Source organism: Heterocephalus glaber, unplaced genomic scaffold, assembly GCF_053883595.1.
Source record: "Heterocephalus glaber isolate CG9 unplaced genomic scaffold, H.glaber_assembly_v1.0 deba00001444, whole genome shotgun sequence".
Classification (NCBI taxonomy): Eukaryota; Metazoa; Chordata; class Mammalia; order Rodentia; family Bathyergidae; genus Heterocephalus; species Heterocephalus glaber.
In genome coordinates, this window is record NW_028258297.1 from 9,364,661 (window position 1) to 9,388,179 (window position 23,519).

General features: G+C 54.2%; 1 protein-coding gene and 1 pseudogene across 3 annotated transcripts in view; one reads left to right on the plus strand and one right to left on the minus strand.

Moving 5' to 3' along the window:
* LOC147827469 (uncharacterized) lies at positions 1-18,057 on the minus strand (annotated as a pseudogene). The gene has a single exon (XR_015452366.1). The product of XR_015452366.1 is annotated as an uncharacterized LOC147827469 (transcript).
* Positions 17,766-23,519, plus strand: part of Sun2 (Sad1 and UNC84 domain containing 2) — a 17,363-nt gene continuing 11,609 nt past the window's right edge. The window contains exons 1-6 of one of the 2 annotated variants that reach the window (XM_004845595.2): positions 17,766-17,903; positions 20,555-20,705; positions 21,465-21,655; positions 21,760-21,897; positions 22,591-22,686; positions 22,961-23,054. In XM_004845595.2, the coding sequence (XP_004845652.1) occupies positions 20,581-20,705; positions 21,465-21,655; positions 21,760-21,897; positions 22,591-22,686; positions 22,961-23,054 (644 nt within the window). In that variant the 5' untranslated portion in view covers positions 17,766-17,903; positions 20,555-20,580. The remainder of the gene's footprint in view (positions 17,904-20,554; positions 20,706-21,464; positions 21,656-21,759; positions 21,898-22,590; positions 22,687-22,960; positions 23,055-23,519) is intronic. The other variant, XM_087213873.1, reaches the window with a different exon arrangement.

Genomic DNA, 23,519 nt, shown 5'->3' on the forward strand with positions numbered 1-23,519 from the left:
TCTCCCCTGCAGGTCTCCCTGGGTTCCCTCACCGGTCTCCTGGTTGCAGCCCTGCTGGCCTCCAGGGCTCCCTTGGCAGCTCGCTGTCTCCCTATGGCTCTCGGGAGCCAGGCGCAGCTCCACACCTGCCCAGGCATCCTTCCAGCCTAGCTGTCCTGAGCACCGACTGCCTGAGGTAGCCCCACAATGGACTCTGATGGACAGGGTCCAACCAGAGGACCCTGTGGGCCCACGCCCCTCCCCCAGCTCAATCCCTGGATTATTCATGTGGGCCCTAAATCCAATGACAAATGTCCTTAAAGAGTTACACAGAAGAGGGACACAGAGAGGAAGAGGCCATGTGAAAACAGAGGCAGAGACTCAAATCACAATCTCCAGGACATCTGTAGCCCCAGACAATGGGGGAGCTTGGAAAGATCCTCCCTGGAACCTTGCAGGGACCACAGCCCTGCCCAGGATCTGGGATCTCAAGAACCATGGGAAGACAGACCTGAGTCATTGCCGGCCACTGGCCACAGAAGCCCAGGACACAGACAGGCCTTTGTAGCCGATGACTGAGCCACACACGCGCATCTACACAAACACACTCTTCTGGAAGTCCAGCTCCTTTGGCAGGATCTGGCAGCAGTTCTCAAGGTCTACATCATTAGCATCTCCTTGTCCAGCTGCTTCTTGGCCACTGTGTGACCATCCTCTGCTGTGGACAGGACAATGGGCTGTGGGTGTGTGCCATGGCCCACATGGCAGAAGGGTTCAAGGAGTGAGAAATGATGGTGAGAGATTAAGAAAGACAGACAAAGAGATATAATAAGGTATAGGTGGGGCCAGGTGCTGGCTCTAACTCCTGATGGGAGAAAAAGACCACCAAGCAAATGGCCGCACATTTATTTGTAGCGGTAGAGATAAGGGAAGCACAGGGAGAGGTAAAAAGGCCTGGTCTGTAACCAGAGCCAGGAGAGTAGCTAAGGTCTGCAGGACATCATGCTTGATGTTTCTCTGGCGAATAGGCAAATGGGCTGGAAGGAAGACAGTCCTCTTCTTGCCCAGGCCTTGCTCCGCTATGGCCTCTTGTCACCCATTCTCCTCCAGCGGGGCCCTGCCTCGTCCGCGGGAGGAGGCAAGTGAGGCCTAGCCGTAGTGATCAACAGTGCAGTGCTCCCAGCAGGGGTGTTCACACCCACTGCAGGCATGTCCCATAGTGGCTCCTTGTTTACCTTGGTCACCTGGGACCTGAGCTCCATCACATCCCTTTCCAGGCTGCTCTTGTCCCCAAGGGCATAGGCCAGCTCCACCTCACTCCTGTGGAACAGGGACTCCAAGGCCTTCACAAGGCCCTGTGAGCTCACCCTCCTACTTTTTGGCACTGAAAAGTCAAGAGGCCAAGGCAACTGGAAAGGGGAAAGTAGCCACTTGGCATCAGGATTCCCTCTGGCAGCATCAAAGGCACCAGGAAGGCCAAGTACGAGGTCAGTGGAGCCTTGAGCCTCAGGGCCCCAACAGCTTCAAGAGGCTGCAGCCCTCCCATCCCTTGGGACAGGAAGCCATGCTGGTCAGGGTGAAGGCACATGTGCTCTTCAAAGCTGCCCCACACCACTGGGAACCTGCCCACCCACAGGCACAGTGTGCAAAACTATTTTAGGTCCTTTCCTGCAAGTTTTGGATCCAGGCTTAATGGACGAGGTATGCTCAAAACATATGGTGATCTTTAGAACTATTTTTTACAGTAAAAGACACATTGCCAGGAATCCCCCTCAAAATACCCCTCCTTACTTCAAACACACTTATCTCATCCTTCTTTTCTTTTTAGTACATGTCTGCACCTCATAATGATTCAATTCATGGTGGGGGCAGTTGGTACAGGCACATAACACATCTTAGTTCTTTTTACATCCCCTTTGACTACCTATCCCATTGTTTTTACCACTTTCTGAAGCAGTTTCTTTCTTGTCTTTAGTTGCACTGTCATGGCTGCCTCAAAATCCTCAGTTCAAAACATTGACCTTTCATGATCATTTTGACTTTGGGGAAGAACCAGAAGTTTCATGGTGCCAGATCTGGTGATGAGGACACAGTGTAATGTTTTTATGAGCCTGCCTTTCCATTAGGTGGCACTCTGCAGCAGCATTCATCATATTTTTGATCACCCCTAGTAAAGACACGAAACAAGACTTTCCAGAACTGCTTCAGAAAATGGTGTGAATCGAGCGGGGGTACACACCTGTGATCACTCGAAGGCTGAGGCCCAGGAATCGTGTGAACTGTCTCAGCTTCCTGGGATTAAAAGCATGCAGCACCACACATGGCTGGCAATGCGTCTTTACTGTAATCCATTTTTAAAATTTAAACATTAACCATATGTTTTAATCACTCTTTGAATACTTGACAAAAGTTACATATGGAAACCCTGTCCCCAGAAGTGACCTTGTTTGTAAACAAGCTATTTCAGGCAGGCTCACCTGGTATTTCTACCAAATATTAAATACTTGAGAGAGCAAATATGTTTTTAAACACAAATGTTAATCGCATAGATTTTAGGCTGTTGAACAGAATAGGCTCGTTAATTTTAGATTTGAATGCTTGTTATCCCCCCTCAAGGAACGGTGTTCTCTCAAGAAACAAAGGGACACCCAAGTGCCCACCCCAGTGCTGTGGCCCACTGGGTGGTCATTCTCTAGGATGGGCATCCTAAATACTGTGGGGTTCTGAGCAGCAGCCCTGGGCTCCACTTGCTCCAGGACAGCACCCCCAGTCCTGACAACCACGGATGTCCCCAGGGGCAGAATCACCCTGGGTTGGGACACCTGGGTAACACCACATCAGCTTTCATGAGCTGAGCAGGGTAAAGACCAGTGATGCTGGCCACAAAGCTGACTGTCCTCGAGAGCCTCAGGGACCCCAAGCTCTGTTTCTAGCAGGGTATCAGCCTCCACAGAGGGTCCTGGGGTACAGAGGGCCATGCTCCTGAGCTGACACTGTGCAGCCCCGCTGCCTCTGTCTGGAGAGCTGCACTCCGAATCCCTGAAGTAGGTTCCTTTGAGGGAATTGGAGTCATCTGTTCACAAATCTCGGCTGAGGGCAAGCTCCAGGGAAGGCGCCTTCTCAGGCCAGCAAGGCATCTAAGAGGCCACCCCCACTGCCCTCCAGCAGCCTACCACACTTGTGGGTGTTGTCAGAGCCTGTGTGGGGAGAAGTGTGGAGATGAGGTACCATGTGGCCGCCGCACTGGGCAGACAGCAGGAGGGGACATGGGGAACAGGCTATGGCGATTGCTTCTGGGAGAGGAGTGTTCCCTGCAGAGGGACCAGTAGCACGGAGGCACATCCCCAAGGTCCGCAAAGAGGCCAGGGTGACAGGAGCAGAGGGTTGGGAGCCTTCACCCCACATTAGGGTTCTGCAGGATGTGGAAAGCAGGGATATGGTGCCCATGGGCTTTCATGCCAACTCTAAGGGGATCAGGGTGCCCAGGCGGATTCCTCGCAGATTGCCAAGAACTCCCAAAGGCCACACGGGAGCCCCTGCTTCAGTCCTTTGGTCTCCACTCGGCTGCTTGCCTGTCTGTCACCATGGGGCTCTGCTGATTCATTTTTAGGAGGAAAACCCTACATGGAACCATCAGGACGGTGACTGTGTTTGGGGCTGGTGGCCCAGATGAAATGGACAAAGTCAGCCCCACTGGGGGATACCATGCCTGTGACTGCTCAGAAGACCTGAGAGTCAGGAATCCAAGCACCCGGCTCAGGCCTGGCCTCCTTAGTACTTTAGGAATCTTTATTTTATTTATGTACTCTTGTGGTTCTGGGGATGGAACTCAGCAGCACTCCTCTCTGAGCTACACTCCCAGGCGCTTTATTTTTTACTTCGGCAGAGGGTCTTTCTAAGTGGCGAGGCTGGCAGTGGACAGCCCAACAGGTGACTCAGCTCTGCGTGGAACGTGCCTGGACTGGGGGGCTGACCTCGCTCAGCCCGGGTCCCTGGGTCCCCCAACGGGTGGTCACTATGACATCTACCATTTCTGGGGACACAGGCAGGGAGCTGACCTGGAAGGTGACTCCTCCTGCCAAGGGGAATCCTCTAGGGGTGGGTGCCCCACCAGTCACTCACCAGGGACCCTGGACACTGCTTGAAATGTGGCCTGTGGTCACTACTCTGGGAACATTCCATGCGGATGATATGGACCAATTGGGCAGTGCTTCCTCAGGCCACTGGCTGGCTTGCACCTTCAAACTGGATGGCCAAGACACCGCCTGCTGTGGGGCATCCTTCTCAGGCACCCCCAGTCAAGAAGGCCCTGTGGCCCTCCTGCCAGCAGGGGGGTAGCAGGTGCCCACAGGTGCCTCTAAGGCCAGTGGCTGGGGTGGAAGCTGGAGGGGTGACCTGGGCTCTGTGAAGGGAGTGTGGGGCACTCCTGTCCCTCCCTGTCAGAGGCCACCAGCCCTCGACAGGCTGAGCCACAAGTCCAGTGGCCTGCTGCCACTGTCCCATAAGCACCCTGTGCCACGTCTGGCAAGTTCCCTGAAAGCCTGAGGAAGATGATGCACTCTGATGCTCGTCACCCCCAGGGACTGCCACAGAAAACCATGGGAGCGGCTAAGTGACCTGTGACTGCACTGGTTAAATGCACTGAACACCGTGCTGCGTCCTGGGTATGTCCACCTGCCCAAGCATCTGAAGAATAGACCAGCTTCGGCTTGGGAACCTCAGGTTTCAATTTAAACCACCGTGGCACCCACAGGCCTCCTACCTCCCGGTGACCTCCTCCAGCTCAGGTCTCTGGTCTCCCCATCTGCATCTGCAGCTGGGCACACTTGCAGGCTGTCTAGTCCAGGACCCTCTGGGCGTTGGGCATCTCTGACTCATACAGCACCCTGCTGCCTCTCACCTGGGAGTCACAGTCTGGTGAAGGAAGGAGATTGGCCCGGGGTAGCTGTCCCAGAGGCTGGTCCCACACAGACTCAGCACCCAGAGCAAGAGGACCATAGCCTGGGGACACAGGGTACCCCATGTTACCCAGCTCAGCCAGGGCAGAGAGCCCCTTGCAGGGAAGCAGAGAGGGGCAGGCACCTGAGAAGGAAGCAGACAGCCTGAGTGACCCTTTCTGGAGTGATCTGTCCCCTCCCCAAGTGCCAACTCATAGCACAGAGCAGTGCTCAGGTGTTGGGTGGAGCCTGTGGCCCAGAGCACTACCCTGCTCAATGTGCCAGTTTCCCTGTCAGAGCAAGGGCCTCAGCCCAGAGTCACACAGGGACACTCGACACCCTCAGCTTCTGTCATGGCCATGCGAGGCACATTTCCCATGTCCCCAGCTTCTGAAATCAGAAACTCAGTGGGATGTCTAATCAGGGGTCTCCCCCTCAATATGGGGGTCCACATTGTTCTTTGGGGTGGACACCCTGGGCGCTGCAGGGTGCTGAGCAGTGTCTCTGACCTCCACCTGCCCCATGACAGGAGCTCCCTGAGTTGTGACAACCACACATGTCTCCAGATATGACCTAGGGTCCCACTGCCCCACTGCAAAATCACTGGTTTAATATAATACATTTTCTGTTCTCTAAAAGCCAGTTTTTACAGTGAGAATGTGCCTGCCGATAGAAGGCAGATGACACCGAGTTCCTGTGCTGTCTCTGGCTGATCCACTGGGGTCCACACTCCTGAGGCAGCCTGTGACCAGGCCTAGCCCCCATCCCCCCAGCCTGTTCACTCCAGGGGCTGAGCCTCTCCACGGCAGGGGAGGGTGTGCTGGCATCTCCTGGGCTGGCCACTGGCCGGGCACAGGCTCCTGACCCCTGCTCAGTGCAGTCCCCAGAGGCGAGCATGAGCCCACCCTCCAAGGCCATCAGCTGCTGCTACAGCCACATTCAAAGCCCAGGGGACAATTAACACCAGGCCTCCCACACCCATCCCTAGCAAGAGAGACAGCCAAGCACTCATGTGAGCACGGGCTGGAGGAATCCAAACCGTGCAGGCAGTGCAGGATGTGAAATGGCGTGGCTGCCTTGGAACAGGCCAGCAGCTCCTCCAAAGGGTAAAGAGAGTCACCGCCTGACCCAGCACCTCTGCTCCTAAGTGTGGACCTGGGAGACACAGAAACACATCCAGAAACTAGGCATGAATTCCACAGCAGGACTAATCACACAGCTACCAAGTGGGGACAGCTGAGTGTCCACACATGGATGCACACAGTGTGGTTGTCCCAATACCAGGACATCACTGGGCCAGGAAAAGGAGCAAGGGTGTAACACTTGCCAAGTGTGGAGAGACTCTGAGGATCCTGTGCTCCAGTGAGATGCCAGATACAGAAAGACACACAGCGTGGGACTCCATGGACAGGAAACGTCCAGGCCAGGAGAATCCAGAGACAGGAAGTGGAGTCTTGGGTGCTGGGGGATGGGGAGGGGACAAAATGACTGCTCATAGGGACTGATGGGGCTTCCTTTTGGGTTGATGGAATGTTCTGGAATTGGTGATGGTGATGGCTGTACAACTCTGCAATTATACTAAAAGCCATAGAAATGTAAACTTTAAGAGATAGAAAACCGGTGATAGAAAACTCTTCCAACTGCCAACCAGTGCAAGGTTATTAAAACCTTTCACCAAGCATGGAACTTAGGAAAGAATAAAATGAATCAGGCAGGACAGAAATTATTCCTGGGAAAATAGATGTTCACCTATTCAATAGGTGGTCAAGACCTGAGAAGCCTGCCAAAAACATAGTCCCCTCACTAGGATTATAGTTCTCCCCAGTGTAGAGGGATGGTAGGGTACCCTGGGGCAGTCTGGCAACCCAATTTCACTCACATGCCCAAGAATAATGGGATTCAATACTTGGTCTGGGTAGACACGTTTATCAACTGGGTTGAAGCTTTCTCTTGCCGACCAGAAAAGGTACAGGAAGTAGTAAAAGTCCTGGTCTCAGAAATCATTCCCAGATGGGCAGGCATAGTGGTGCATGCCTCTAATCCCAGTAATCATCAGGAATGGTTGGAATAATGAATGAAACTCTAAAGAGACACCTTTGAAAGCTGACCCAGGAGACTTACCTTCTGTGGCTTTACTTCCACTACTTTGATTAGAGTAAGGAAGTCACCTCAACCAGGCATGGTCACACATGTCTGTTGTCCTCAGGAGGCTGAGGCATGAGGATTTCCATGAATCCCAGGCCAGGCTGGGCTACATAGTGAGTTCAAGGCCAATCTGGAATACACAATGAGATCCTGTTTCAAACAAAACTCACCTAGGGGCCGAAGATTTAGCTCAGTGGTGCTGCCGCCTGCCTCAAAAGCACAAGGTCCTGAGTTCAATCCCTGGTACAAAAAAAAAAAAAAAAACTCACCTCAAACTCTAGGCCTGAGTCCTTTTAAAATGTTGTATTGATAATCGTTTTTAATTAATGATCTCTTTGTTGACCAGGAAACAGGTGCATTAGTGAGAGATATCACCTTGCTGGCCAAATTTCAACAAATTCTTCAACAGCTAACAGAAGCTCAACCTCCGGAACTGAGGCTCCCAGGATTCCAGCCTGGGGACCTGGTACCCATGATCTCTCTCCCTTCTCTAGCTCCCTCTCTAGAGCCGACCTGGGAGAGACCATATATGGTGATTCCTTCAGCCCCCTCAGCAGTTAGGGCATCTGGACTGGAGTCCTGGATATGCGGTTCCCAGCTAAAATCATGGAAGTCTAAGACTCCCGAACACAACCCATGAGCTGAGTACTCTTGTGAGCCAATGGAAGACCTAAAACTTCTATTTAGGAAGACTATTTCCTCAGATAAATGACTCTAGCCTGTGCATTGTCATAGTAACTGTGGCCTCTCTCACACAACCTATGACAGGAGAATCCAACTCCTTTTTAGTATGGGCCCAGGAATACACGGAAGCGGCTAAGGAGGAGTACGCTGGGTCTGTGAATGCCTCCCTCACCCAGCACCTCAGGGCGCCTGAGTGCGTGGTGCCCTCCACAGAGATGACTGGAAAAAGTCACAAGATTTCACTGACTGGATGCTGAGACCTTCTTGTCAGGCAGCACATCATGCCTGGGTAACTGAGTGGCTAATAAATCTCACTCTGCACTACCCAGGGCATAACAGATGCTGCTAGGTGATCACCGGCTGAGCCCCAATAATCTAAATTCTCTGGGCATCTTAGCCAGGGAGTCCTTTTGTGCTGGAAACAAAAGAATCATTTCCACGCAAAGCAGCCAAATGTTAGCCAAGCATACGGGGTGGACCCCAGTGACCAGTGCCTGCATGGAGTACTTTTACAGGCTGAAAATTAGTTTGCAACTGCTTGAACTACAGTCCTGGGATTTGCTGGGAAGCTCCCAACAGGACTCTGTGGAGCTAACTTATGGCACAGCTGCCACCTGGGTGGACAAGAAGATGAAGTCTAGGATTTTCCTGGTGTGAACTTACAGCAATCCTCCTGCCACAGTCTCCCAAGTACTGGGATTACAGGCATGTGTCACCACACCCAGCCCTGTCTGGGTCTTCATTATCATAATTTTTAAAAAATGTGTGGACCATAGCGCAGCCTGACAAGGTTTACTGAAGCCCCCTAATGGCAGTGAGTGTCAAGTGCACTAATATTTGGACTCTGTGTGTGTGTGTGTGTGTTACATGCACAAGTGTGTGTGGATGTGTTTGCACTAAAGAGGGAAGGGCTTAGTTTCACATCTGCATTCTGGAAACACAGCTACGGTTTGGAAACAAGTAAATATAATCCCCAAGAATGTCCCCCTCTGAATCCACCAGAAGACATTAGGAAGTACTTATAATAAAATTTTGAGACAGGCACGGTGTCGCACACCTGTAATCCCAGCATTTCAGAAGCTGAGGCAGAAGGATTGCTCCAGGTCTGAGGCCAGCCTGGCTACATAGTGAGCTCAAGGCTAGCCTGGACTACATAATGAGACACTATCTCAAAAAAAATTTTTTTAATTTTTTGCCAGATGTGGCAGGGAGGGGACACATCTGTCACCTGAGCTACTTGTGAGGGTGAGGCAGGAAGATCTCAAGTTCCAGCCCAGCCTGGGCAACTTTGAAACTTAGTGAGATGACTTAGCAAGAACCTCCCTTAGCAATGCTAAGGGAGTTTCAGGAGATAGAATGGACAGGCACAATCGTGTGTCACCTGTGTTTTGCCCATCCTGGATGTTTTTTCTCCATGGAGCCCCACACTGTGTGTCCTTTTGTATCTGATGTCTCTCACTGACATGGCACCTCCGGGTCCCTCCATGCTGTGGTGACTGTCAGAGCTTTGCTCTTTTCCTGGCTGAGTAATGTCCTACCATGGGAATGAACCTATGTGTCCATTTATCCATCTGTGGACCCTAGGCTATTCCTACCTTTGAGCTGCTGTGGGCGTAGGTCTGCACCTGAGACTCTACTTTCAATTCTTCAGGGTCTACATCCAGAATGGGATCCATTCTTTTTCACAGCTTAATCATATTCTTTGCACTGATGGACCACACTGTGTTCATCCATCCATTGATGGAGAAATATTTTTTTCATTTTAAGACAGGGTCTAGGTCACTAAGTGGTCCAGTGTGCTGGGTTAACAGGCTTGCATCACTGTGCTTGGCTAGAGCAATATTTTTATGTGAATAACTTTGAAACACCCCTTTCCTATCCTCTTCATGGCTCTTCGAATTCACTGCATTTACTAAGTTTTAGAAGGTGGTGCTTTCCTGTAGAACCCAGTCTGTGTCCAGATCCCTCAAGCACAGGACAGGCTCTGCCGTCATGGAAGGAGCCCACGCTGTGGGGCTCAGCATTTGCTGAGGTTCTCTTTGTAGTTTGTAGGTAGTTTCCTGAAGACAGAGTTAGAAGCAAGGGCTGAACAGTTCTCAGTTACAGGTGAGTTGAGGCTTCTGTGCAGGTGAGGGATACTTAGTAGCCATTGGAGAGAAGCCAGAAGATTCTAGAAGATTCCAGAAGATGGCTGGGACAGCAGGGACTTCTGTAGGGACCCAAGGGCAGGGGTATTTTCTGCCTCCCAGGCTTACCTCAAAGAGCCCAGCCATCTCTCTTCGAACCCCACAAGAGCATAATAGGAGAGGTTGTTCCCACTCCTGTCCCTCAGGAAGTGCTGCCATCCAGACATAGGCAAAACCAGGTTTTTTGCCAGCTGACACTTGTTTAACCCTCAGGATCACCCCACCTCACAGACAGAAGGAACCCCCACAAGTCTGTCCCAAAGTCAAATTTTCACTTACAGCACCCTGGAGAGGCCTAGTACTGAGCCCACTGGAAGGGGCCTCGCTCTGCTGCTCCAGTCAGAGGCTTTGACAAAAGAATGCCTGTTCTCGGTGACACACAGAGGCTGACACCATGCAGGCCCAGGCACACTTCCTGGAACACCCAGCAAGGTAGGTGCCGCCAGCTGAGATCCAGCTCTCGGACCCCCCACAATGCCTCACGCCTACCCACATCCCCACCAACCTCTGACAGGCTGTATCCTGTCTGTATCCTGTCTGGTCGCAAGTTCTCCATCCTGGCCCCCTGGAGCAGGTGAGCTGTCCCCAGCCCTACCCGGAGACCCCAGGAATTAGGGTGGGACCCTCCAACCTGGGACCCATATCAGAACTTCAAAATGTCTCTTCATGGGGGCCTCAGTCCTGTCCTATGGGAGGACAGAGGCCTCGAGCTAATGGTCTGATCAACCATGCCCACAGTGGGAGGTCACAAACACCAGGGGATAGGCCCACGGGGCTCAGTGGAGGGGACCATGACACTTCCCTCCCAGGGGAGGCAACACCACCCCAGGGCTCCAGCCTGGTGCACCAGACTCAGAGGTGTGAACAGCCTCAGGTGTCTAGGGAAAGAAGGCTTAGGGTGTCGGGATCCCCAAGCCTGCCCAGGTTCCATGATTTGCTGAGAGACACACTTCATTATTTTTTTTAATGTGGTACTGTGGGTGGAATGCAGGGCCTCCCCACTAGGCTATGTCCCCAGCCCTTTCTATTTTTTTATTTTGAGACAAGTTCTGGCCAAATCCCTAAATTGCCCGGGGCTGGGCTGGAAATTGTGATCCTCCTGCCTCCGCCTTCCAGAGTGCTGGGATGACAGGTGTGCATCACCACACCTGGCAAGAACTCATTTTGTAGTGAAGTTCCCAGCTGTGACACTGCAGCAAAAGGCTCTAGGGCCCAACTAGCACAGAAACCAGGCTCACAGAGGAACCCAGGCCTCTGAGGACCTTCTCCCAGCCAAGTCTCCCAGCACATATCTAAGCCCTCCAGCAACTCTTCTGATGACACAGGAAATGCTGTCTGCCAGGGAGGCTCAGTGGAGACTCAGCACCCTGGGATTGTCCTGGGAGCTGGTCCCATGGGCACCATGTCCCTGGCACTCACCCAATTCCTAGACTTCCAGAAGGGAAGCACATCAGACAGGTAAGGCAGGTGAGCTGTCTTATCCATGCCAGCCCAGTGCCAGGTGAGTGGGAGGAAGAGGAGGTGTCATGCTGGAGTCCCAAGGAGAACTGTTGGCTCCTAGGGAGGGAGGCCCAAGGGGCCCAGGATTCAAGCACCATGGCCTGGGAGGGCAGGCAGACGTGGGTGGGAAGTGGGGACAGGACCTTACACTGGAGTGGCCTGGGGAGGGGGTGCAGGCCAGGAAGAGGCCAGAAGCTTCCTGAATTATCATAGCAGCCACCCTGGTTGGCCCAGGAACAAGGCTGTTGAGACTCCAAAAGAGGAGGAGGACAGGAAACAGAAGAGGGGGACAGAATGGGGTGAGGGCTGAAAAGGAGGAGGAAATAGCAGAGTCCGGAGCTCTATGGACTAAAGAAAAATGAAGTGATGATCATAGGGCCCTCAGAGCCCAGGAGGCAGCTGGAATAGAGAAGTGTCCTTTAGAGCGGGTGACAGCCGGAAACATGCTCACACACACACATGCAGCATGAAGGCACGGGCACATCCCCCAGCTGGGCCCTCCCACCCTTCAGCACAGAGGGGTCAGCCTTCTCCAGCCCGAAGCTCCTGGCCACCGAGCCCTGTGGCTGAGCCATCCACCCCTGGGGGTCCTGTGCTGCCGCAACAGGCCACACTGCCTGTGATACCTGGGTGCTCTGGAGGTGCCGCCCAAGGAGCTTGACTGGCCAGCGGGCTGAGCTGTGCAGCGGACCCCCTTTAGCCCCTGCCACCCAACCCTGCCCCCCTGGGAGCCATGATGACCAGTCACCCAGCTGCCAACCCTGTGGGACTTTGGCGGGCAAGAAGCACAGTCCTTGGGGAAACAGGGCAGAGGGGGAGGGCAGCTGGGAGCACAGAGACTTGAGTGCACTGAAATCCAGCCTGAGTCCTTGGCCATGGCCTGGGGCCAACAGCCGGGGGCTCAGGGAGGCAACCTCCCACCGGGTGGGAAAGCATTCAGGCCACATCCAACACTGGTGCCTCTGTGCATCCTTTTCCCTAGGCTTCTGTCTCCACAGCTACCCGATGAAAGGGAGGGGTCTTACTACCCCATGCTCAGGTGAGGGGGTGCTGCTGTCCTGGGGGGTGGGATGGAAGTTTGCATTGAGTGGGGGCCTAGGATCGTGCTTGGACCTCCCAGCTAGAGGTGACCACTCCAGCAGCAGGGCTGGGAGGGCACCCAGAGTGGCTCTCAGGCCGTACCATGAAGTGGGGACCTGGTCCATCTGGCAATTGTCCATGAATTGAGTGCTTTCCCCACTATCCCCTCTTTTAGGGGGACTAGGAACCAAACATAGGGTTTGTTTTTTTGGTTCTTGGTTTTGTTTTTTTGGGTTTTTTGAGACAGGGTCTCGCTTTGTAATTCAGGCTGGCCCTGAACTCACTATATAGCCCAGGCTGGCCTCACTCGCGGCAATCCTCCTGCCTCAGCCTCCCAAGCGCTGGGATCATAGGTGTCCACCACCACACCCAGCAAAACCTAGGGGTTTTATGCCACAAAAGTTATACTGAAGCCCTGGTCATAGGTGTCCCTCCTGGGGTGTGCATCTCCTTGCAGTGCTGTAGTGGCCTGCATTAGTATTAGGAAAGTACCCACCGAACTACATCCCTGGCTTTTTTCTTTTTTTTTAATGTTTTTGGTTTCTTGAGATAGGGTCTCAGAGTTCTGGCTGACCTTGAACTCACTATGTAGCCCAGCCTGGCCTTAAACTGTCAGTGGTCCTCCTGTCTCAGCCTCCTAAGTGCTGAAATTACAGGTGGGGTTGTTTTTTGGTTTTTGAGACAAGGTTTCACTAAGTTGCCTGGGGCAGCGGCCATCTTTTAAGCCTCCTGCCTTGGCCTCCCAAATAGCTGGGATTACAGGCCTGCACCTGCACGCCCACCTCCCTGCTGTCCCCTCTTCCCAGCTATTCCTCTTGTCCTTAGGTCACTTTCTGTGGCAGTTTGCTGACTCCCTAAGTCTGGTTATTAAAACCGTGGGCAGGCTGACTCTCATGTGGCTCAAAGCCACTGTGCCAGGACCATGGATAGCCTGGAGCCCTTAGCAATGTTGTAACTATTTTTTTTATCAGAAGAAAAAAATCGATATAATGAAACTTGTAGTATCCTCACCTATATACAAACACAGTCAGAGATTACAATTTTAAATTTTTTTTTTTTTGGTACCAGGGATCAAACTTGGGTCTTTGTGCTTGCACAGCAGGCGGAGAAACCACTGAGCTAAATCCCCAGCCCTTAAATATTTTTTATACGGGGGAATTTTAAAAAATATTTTTTATGCCATAAAAGTCATACTGAAGCCCTGATCATTGGGAACCCTTAGAGCCCAGTGTCCCTCTGGGGCTGTGGGTCTTGCAGCGCTGTAGTAACTGCACCACCCAGGGAGCCTTGTACAGCAGGGTCCCACCTCTCACTGTCAGAACAGGCCTGCAAGGAGCATATGTGGGATGAATCCATGCTTATTTAAAAAAAGAAAGAAAACACAGCACTTAGAGCAAACTTCCCCAGGCCACAGCGAGTACCAAGCTCCCAATCATCCCCATTTTGACTCTGGACCCCTGGCCCTGCAGTGTCCCCACAAGAGGCGAAGCAGCAGTGTCCAGAAGCCAAGTCCATCTCCAGGAGGGACGGACAACCTCATGGGCATCAGGCAAGCTCTGCAAGATCAGCCCTGAGCTCAGCCCTGCACCTGGGCCTGCACCTTCCTCGTGACCCTCAGCCATCTAGGCCATTTCTCCACGAGGGCAGCGCTGTGCTGGGTGGTGGTGACTGTGAGTGACAATGGATCACAGCTCACATTTACTGAGCCCCAGGCAGTAGCCCATTGGATCCTCACAATGTCCTTTGGTGCCATGGGATAGCACATGTGTGAGGGCCGTACAGAAGGTAGGCAAGTACTACAGCTGCTGCTCTGCCCCAGGAACCCAGGCTGGGACCCTCAGGGAAGAAGAGCTGTGGGAGCCTGTCCCTGATGGCCAGCAGGATGCCATCAGGCAGAGGACAGGAAAGGGCACACCAGGGGCCACCAGACAGGTGAGCAAGGGGTCAGCACTGGGTGTGGCTCTGTGGGTGTAGGCGAGGCCTGTGGGGGTCTGCGTTGGAGGTCATGCCAGGGAAGACTTCTGTGATTGAAGATTGGGGAGCTGCACGTTTATTGAGCATTTATTAGGAGCTGGGCACTGTAATGGGCATGGGGCACGGAGATGACTAAGGCATAGTCATCCATCAGAGTCTGGGCCAATCTCCACCTGCCTGGGAGTATCCCTCTGTCAGGGACCTATGTTCTGCCCCTGGCACCAGCTGACCTGCTGTAACCTGAATCCACAGTCTTTCCTTCCTGGAACTGGACTGGTCCATAAAAAGGAGCTTAACTGCACTGCCGCCTGGTGACTGGATGGCCTTTGAGCTCCCTGGATGAAAGCCTGCAAATACAGAGCTCTGTCCCATAACAGGCCTGGGAGGGTGGAGTAGCAGCCCACATCAGAGCCCCTGGGAGTTGGGGGCACGGCGCTCCTCTGAGGTTACCGCCCCGAGAGCTGCAGCCAGGAAGCCTGACATAAAAGTCACCACCCCCGCCAAGGGCTGCCTATGATGGTTAATGACAGACGCCACTGCCACCCTGGCTGCTGACTGATGTTGACCCGGGGGGGGGGGCAGGAGGGAGGAGAGGAGGTGTCCTTGGCTGCAGGGCCTCAGCATACTGAGCACCCACTATGAACCTGTCACTGGCCACAAGGCCATGGAGGGAGGGCAGAACAGGACACAGATCATTCCAGGTCTGTGGGTGGAACAGGGAAGTGCTGGGCTCTGGAGGCAGAGAAGAATCATCTGCCCTTGCCTATGGGTGCAGGACAGACCTAGTGTCCCCTCCCCTGTCCTCCCCCAAAGCCCATGGGTGTGGGTGGGTAGTACTGGGAGACCATCCACAATCCCATCCTCTCTTGACCTCATACCCAAGGAACGGGAGGCCAGAAAGCCTGGCTGACTTTCCCAAGGCAGACAGGACAGGTGGGATCATTGGTTTCATTTATGAATAAGGAAACTGGCTCAGAGAGGTTAAGTGACCCTCCCGGGGTCAAAAGCTCCAGGCAAGGGAGGCAGTCATAATATGCCCTGCTCTGATGGCTGCAGGTGCCAACCACTGAGAGTCAGTCTAGCTGGGGAAAGCCACCCCTGACCCTACCACTCATGGAAAAAATTGAGCAAGGAAGGGGCAGTGGGGAGAAGAGTGGCCTACTGTATGGCTGCAGGGCAGAGAAGAGCCCAGGAGGGAAGAGGTGCTGAGTGGGAAGATGAGGAGGAGCAAAGGGCAGGGGAGGCGGAGGTGGGTCTGTGTGTCATCTGGGGACTCTGATGTGGGGTGTCAGTGAGAAGAAGCAGAAGAGAAGGAGGGTCCTGGAACAAGAGCCTTGGATCCCTAGGCCAAAACTTTTCCAAGGGCCATTTGTTAGCTGCCTGTGGCTGTTGTAACAACATACCAAGAATTTGGTAACTTCAAGCAACAAAAGTGTATTCTCTCACAGTTCTGAGACCAGAAATTTGAAATCAGAATCACTGAGCCATCATCAAGGTGCGGGAAGGGCTGTGGTCCCTCTGGAGGAAGGGTCTAGCAGGAAAGTCTATTCCTAGTCTCTGCCAGCTCCTGGTGGCTGTCAGCAGGACCTGGCTTGGGGCCACATCACTCAGTCTCTGCCTCTGGGGTCACACTGCCTTCTCCTCTCTGCCTCTCTCTGCAGAGGACGCCTAGGATTGCAGTGTGAACCTCCCTATTCTCCACTTCGGAATCTTTAATCACCCCTGCTACGCCTTTCCATCTCGGTAACTCACGATTGCAGAACCTGAACCTGGTATCTATGGGGACCATTGTTCCACCTCCTGCAGGTCCACAGTCAGCACAGTTTAAAAGGAGGGCCTCCAGTCAGCCTGTGGGCACGAGTCTTGCTGGGACCCTCGGAGTGGGGTGAAGCTGTCTCTGCACTGCTTCCACAAAGGCAGGGTGTGGAGACTCTGCTGGAATTGGCCAGGACAGAAGGGAGATCACCCTGTCCATCTGGGATGAAAAGCCCCACCCCCACGCCATCCTCAACAAGCCTGGGCAGCATTGTCCTGAGATACTCTAAGGGCAAGGGAAACCCCCATTCCAGGAGGGACAGTGGAGGCCCAGAAAGGGGGGCTGTTTCTGCCTAGAGCTAACTCAGCAGGAGTCTCCTACCCCCAGTACCTTCCTGTGCCTCTGCCATTTTGTCATTTCTGGTCTTGTTTCCTTTTGGTGCTGTAGTGAAATAAAGCTCTTGGTTTCCTCATCCCTTAGAAGGGCTTGCAGCGGAAGTGCCTTAACCCCAAGCCTGCTCCTGTCCAGATGCTAGGTGGGAGTGAAGGGACAGCACCTTGGCATCAGGGCTGGGCTCAGCTCGGCGGAAGGCAGAACAGGCAGCCAGCCCTGACTTCACTGGCACCAATGATGGCAAACGCGACCCTTCAAACAGAAAAGCTGTTGTGAAACTCTGGGATTCTTGGAACTTGGGGCACCTCTTGCTGTGGCTGCAATCCTAAAAACAACCCCCAAATCAATCCCCAAACACAAAAACAACACCAATGAAAACCATAGGTTTACAAGTGGAGGGAATTTTCTAACCTCAGTGCTGCTTCTTCCTGTGTGGTGTAACGAAAAGAACTTAAAATCTCTCCGAACCTGTTTCCTTGTCACTAAAATGGGGGTAGAAATCTCAAAAACAGCGATTGTGCAAGTGCCTGGTGTTTTGCAAGCCTAGTTTGGGCTAACAGAGCACGACTCCCCGCCAGGTCGTGGGACGGGTCTCCTACCTTCCCCTCGGGCCACTCTCAGCAACGCGGTGCCCCCAGTACCAAATGCCCTTAGCGCCCTGACACCGCTTACAAGGCGGCGCGCGTGAGGGAAGCTGCACCAGGGCGCGCTCACAGCGTCTCAAAAGTGTTTTGGGACAAGACTCCGAGTCCCGTGCTTAGAGGACCAGGCGAGCCCGAACCCCAAAGCAGATCGCGCCGTGTCCTCCAGAGACCCAAGAATCTCAGCGCGCCGCGCGCCTCCCACGCGCGGACTCAAAGGCTGGTCGTGCTGGGCCGCTGGGCCCACGCGGAGGGCGGGGCGAGCCGGGGCCTTTGTGTTCAAACCGACCAATGGGCGGAGGCCGTGGGCGGGGACGGCAGGCGGGGCCTAACCAATGGGCCGCGGCCTGTCAGTATTGACTGACAGGCACATACATACACACTCGGCCACGCGCGCGCCGCCTGGCCCCACTAGTGCTGCGCGGGTCTTCTCCGGCCGCATTGTCCGCCGACCGCACGCCCGCGTCGTCCCGCGCCGCCGCCCCTAGCGCAAGGGAGCCCAGAGTCCCCGCCGTCTCGGTCCCGCAGGGGGCGCCGCCCGCGGGAACCGGACGCGGGAAGGGGGAGAGTCCGGGCAGCGAGATCACCCGGACGCCCCCGGGCCCGCACGGAGCAGCTGCAGCCGCAGGTAACGAGGGTGGCGGGGAGCCGGCCTGGTCCCAGGTCACCGTCAGGCCGCTGCAGCCGGACCCGGGCAGCGGGGCCTGCGCCACCCTCCCGGCCGAGCTGGGCTGGGCTCCAGTCCCCGCCTGGCTCTCGCCCCTGGCCGGCGCCTGACTCATCCCGCTCCCCCCCGCCCCCCAGCCCGGCCCGTCCCCGCCGCGCACTGGTCAGTCCGGAGGGCGGGGCCGGGCGGGCGTCCCCTGCAGCCCCGCACCGGCCGAGGGCCGCAGTACCAGGCAGGCGGGTTCCGGGACTGGCAGCTCCCTGGCGGCGTCTGTCAGGGCTCTGGGAATTGGAGGGAGGCCCGCCTTTCCTCAGTTCTAAAACAAAACAAAACAAGACAGCGAGTGGGGGGCGGGGTGTGACTTAGCTGCACCTTCCTGGGCCATTTCTGCGGTTCCAGTCTGTGGGGACGGAGAAAGGCGGCAGTGACGGGTCCCACCAGGAAACTGAGTGTTAATGTGCGTGGGGAGGGCGGGCGTCATGTGCAAGATGCCCACAATCTAGGTTAAATCTGAAGGTGGGGTGGATAGTGCCGTTTATGTTAGACGGGGGCGGTGCTGGGAAGAGGATCCAGTTCAGCTCCTAAGTGGAGAAAGGACGTTCTGGGGTTATCTCAACTGATGGGGGGGCTTTTAGGCAAATGATTTGAACTCCTAGGGATTCACCTCTTATCTGGGAGGATGGGCCTTGAGCTTTTCCATCTTGTGAAACCTACACTTAGTTGTAAATTGTTTTGTGATACTAGGATGCTGCAGGAAAGGCAGATAAGAGGGAGCTCTCTGCCTCTGGGAGCTCCGGAGGCGGAGGCAAGCTGGTGGCAGCTCCCAGCACATGCCCCCACCTCCATTAGAATGTTTAGCTTTTTGCCAGCCGCAGGCTGGTTACTAAGTAAACAGGTTGCTTTGTTTCTGGCCCTAGGCAAAGGCTTCCTCTGCTTCAGCAGGACGGGGCGGGGGGTGGGGTGGGGGTGTGTGTAAGAGGAGGAGCCCTGTGTGGGCTTCTGGAGCTGTCAGGTGGGGGAGGGCAGTGTGGGGTGGAGCTACCTTATAAGGAGTGGAAGCCAGCCAAGAACCCAGGCCAACTTCCTTCTTTGGCTACTACCAATCCTTCCTTTGCCGACACCGGCTACAGTCAGGGAAAGATGCCAGATGGGCATCCCATCTGGAAAGATGCCAACTAGCCCAGACAGGAGGCTACTTGTTTTGTAAAAGGGGATGTTCTAGCTGGAGGAACCTGACCTTCTGGTTTGCATCGTTGGGGATGGGTGTGTTAGTGTGTGCTCACTGACGGTCAGAACCAACATGATTTCAGTGTGGACCAGAAACATCAGCAGTGATAAACAGTTACAAGTACTAGGAACTCTTTAATCCAGGCTGCCCTTGAACCCACTATGTAGCCCAGGCTGGCCTCCAATTCACAACGATCCTTCTGCCTCAGCCTCTGGAGTGCTGGGATCACAGGCATGGCCCACCACATCCAGCTATACATAGGAACACTAGGTATAGCAGTACATAGGAACTCTTGAGAGGAGTTAGGAAGGAACAATGACTTTGTAATCCAGACTGGCCATAGTGCTACATGGAGACTTGTCACATTGGTAATCTGAGATTTGGAATTTGGATTTCTAGAGCTAAGAGGTTTATTAGTCTTCCTCATGTGGTGAAACGCTGGCCAGGTCTTTTCACTTTGTCCTCCTTTGCTTCATTATCAATTTTTGCACCACAGAGTGACCAGCTGTAATGCCACACCTGTGCTCTACCTCCCCACCTTGTCAGTTTGTTAATAAATATTTGTTACATAACCACTCAGTGCACAGCTTTGCTCTGGGCATGTGTGGCAGCTATAAGACTAGCTGGGACCTACAACTCATTTCTGAAGCGTCCTGCAACCTTTTTGGTGGAGTAGAAAGACCCAAGCCCTGCAACCCATCAGGTCTGCACTCAGATCTGGCTGTCCCTCAGGCTGGGTGGTGGCAGGCGAGGTACCTACCTCCCAGGTTCCACTTGTGTAGGTGGGAGGAATGACACCCACCAACCCTGTTGGAAACACACGTGGAGGTATAAGGAGCCATGCACCTACTAGGTGTTTAACACGGTGTCTTATGGTCACGTCAAGATGTGGCAGCACAACGTCACTGATGAGGGGGTACAGAATACAAGATGGTCACAGTGTGGGTGGGTTCCTGGGGAAAGGGTTTCTGGAATCAGTTGTGACTGGGGTCCTGGACCTGTGAGTCTGTCAAGAGGAAAAGGAAACAGCGCCATTCAGGGAGGCTGTGAGCTGAGGCTGGGCAGGTTGAGGGAGTGGGCAGCACGGCAGGTGCCTGGGTTGGACGGTGTGCCAGGCAGCGATGACTTAAAACATTTGCCTCGAACCTTTTGGGGTACCTGTTGTGTGCAGGATTCTCTGCTGCACATCAGGAAGCCCAGTTCAGGCTCTCAGGGTGCTCGTGAAGGAGCCTCCACAGGGACTAAGTGAGCCCTGGGCAGGGCAGGGACAGAAGCTGGGCATCAGCTGGCATAGGGATCTGCCCTCTGCAGCCAGGCCTCTGCCCCTCCTCCTGCAGGGAGGACCTCGGACTGCCCCAAGCCTCATGTGTCATCCTTTCTTCAGGGAAAGGGTCCACATCCTACGTCAACATGTCACGACGAAGCCAGCGCCTCACGCGTTACTCCCAGGGTGACGATGACGGAGGCAGCAGCAGCAGTGGAGGGAGCTCAGTGGCTGGGAGCCAGAGCACCTTGTTCAAGGACAGTCCTCTGAGGTAGGGACTCAAGGGAGCTCCACCAGCCCTGTCCATCCTGCTGTAGCCTTTATGGTCGTAGATGCCTGAGCTTGCCTAAGGGGGTTCTTTGTCTTATGAGGTGCTGTGCCTAGCTCCCCTTCTTTACCCATCGTAAGCTCGTGCTGCTGCCCTGACGATTAGAGAACAGGAAGTGGGGAGAGTCAGCTTCAAGCACACACCAGGCTGGAAACCCCCAAATGCAAGCTAGGCTCACAGGAACCCCTTCCGCTCTGGATGGGCGTGGCCCCCTGACCCATAGCTGGCCCAGACTCACCACCTGTACACTTTGGTGTCCTGTTCCCCCTCGTAGATGCGAGGCTGAGGTGTTGGCTAGCTCTAGGAGGTCAGGTTGGTCCGGGTTTTCCATGGGTTGTCAAAATTACTAACCCATTCAGAAGAATGGGGAAAACTTTTGGCTTTGAAGTTAGATACCTAGGTTTAAATGCTGGCTCTATCCCTAACTGATAAGCTGGCCTGTGAGATTTAGAGATTTTAAAAAGAGCAGAGAAAATAACAGGGCTGGGCTGTAACTCAGTGGTAGTGTGCTTGCCTAGCATGTGCAAGACTCTGGGTTTAATCTCAGACACCAGGGGGGGAAAAATCCTCACTGGTAGAGCTGGTTATTGGTTGCCTAGCAACAAAGCCAACCCAGGCTATCAGTGAAGGGTGTCAGAGCCCTGCTCCCTGGCTGGGCTCACCTCCCTGCTCCCTGCCTCTCCCCCCACGGCTGACCCTCAGGACCTTGAAGAAGAAATCCAGCAACATGAAGCGCATGTCCCCAGCACCGCAGCTGGGCCCCTCCTCTGACACACACACCTCCTACTACAGCGAGTCTGTGATCCAGGAGTCCTACATAGGCAGCCCCCGGGCTTCGTCCCTTGCCAGGAGCGCCCTCCTCGACGACCACCTTCGCAGTGAACCCTACTGGGGTGAGTTACCTAAACCCTCCACTTGGGGCTTGGCCTCCTCCGAGCTCCTCCACAGTGTCTCCCTATGAACACCCCTCAGCAGAGCCCCTGTTCTTGCCTGGCAGATGAGGACCTGCGTGTACGGAGAAGGAGGGGCACAGGTGGCACTGAGAGCAGCAAGGCCAATGGGCTGGTGGAGAGCAAGGCCACTGAGGACTTCCTGGGCTCCTCTTCTGGCTACTCTTCCGAAGATGACTTCGCAGGTAGGTGGCACCTCCCCTCCCCAGCTCAGTCCAAAAAATAGAGGGGGAGGCCTGGGCAGGAAGCACCCCAACAGCACAAGAAATCACAGCATGTGACAAGCACCTCACAGCTTGGCCTGGGCACCCCTCTTGTGCCCAGCACTCTCTGAGCCTGGGCTGTGACTTTCAAGTACTTGTCTGTCTGTCCCACCCCCACCCTCGGCCAACACCTCTGGGTTCTGCTCATGACAGCAGTTTAACATGGGGCTCTGAGCGTAGTAGGTGCTTAGTAATTGTCTATGAGGTACATGGGTGATTCCCCTTTGTCTGATTCCAATCAATGGATTGAGGGATCCTCAGTGAGGAAAAGCTCTGGTAGGAAACAAAATGTCAGAAACTTCCCATTTCATTTTTTCCACGAACATTTCTTAACCTACTGTGTGCCAGGCCCATGTGATGCTCTGGGGACATGAAGCAGAAGGCTGTGTGGCCTCAGCTCAAGTAACAGTCAGGCATCATGTCCCTAAGCCTCTTAAAAGTGACTCCACCCGGGGATGCTGGCATGTGCCTGTAGTCCCAGCACTCAGGAGACTGAGGCAGGAGGACTGCTGAGAGTTCAAGGCCAGCCTGAACTACATAGCGAGACCCTGTCTCAAAAAAAAAATGTTAAAAGTGACCCCAAGCTGACTGGTTTCTTCTCATCCTTCCCTGCAGGCTACTCGGACATGGACCAGCATAGTTCAGGGTCAAGTTTAGGGAGCGTGGTCTCTCGGGCGGGTTCCTTTGTCTGGACGGTAATCACTTTTCCAGGTGAGCACTAGATAGACATGTTTGGCTACTTCCACTCTGCTGCAGTAACTTATTACCTATCTCTGTGATTGGGCTCCTAGAATAGGCTCTGGGCTGGGGCAGGCAGCTGTGGAACAGGCCAAAGAGTGTGGGCAGCATGGACAGGTGGGATGGAAACTGGACCACTATGGGACAGGACAGAGGTGCTGGCATGTGGGTGCTGGTAGTGGGACAAGGAGGACCACAGATGGAGAGAGGGTGACGTGCTAAACTGGCTCAGTGGACTCTTTTTTAGGCCGGCTCTTCAGGCTTCTCTACTGGTGGGTTGGCACCACCTGGTACCGCCTGACAACAGCAGCCTCGCTCCTGGATGTCTTTGTTTTAACCAGGTGAGTGAGACTGCAGCCCCGACAATGGATCGATCAGAACCCCTGGGACCAATAAAGCATCAAACCTCTATGTGGTCATTTTTCCAAAGGTTCCCCCAGTTTACCTGTAGCTTTTATCAGTGAGCTGGTAGGGGAGCATCCCCCCACCACGCCCCGAAGGTTTTGTTCCCGAATCCATAGCCCTGGGGGGCAGGACTCAGCAACACAGGTTCTTATTTCTGCCTGGATGCTTCCTACTAAGCATCACCCAGCCCCGCCACTTTTAAGTTTCGGTGGCCTTATCTCTGCAGTCAGCCCTGAAGTGGGTGGGGTCCCAGAAAGCCCAGCTTCCTTCCGGGCCCTGTGGCAGCCCAGACCCCCGAGATTTCCCACTCTTCTTCATCTCCCAAGTTCCCAAACCACAGAACCAGGATTTGGGAACTTGGCCCTTGGGCAGAGGAAAGAAGATTGTACTGGCGTCGCTGT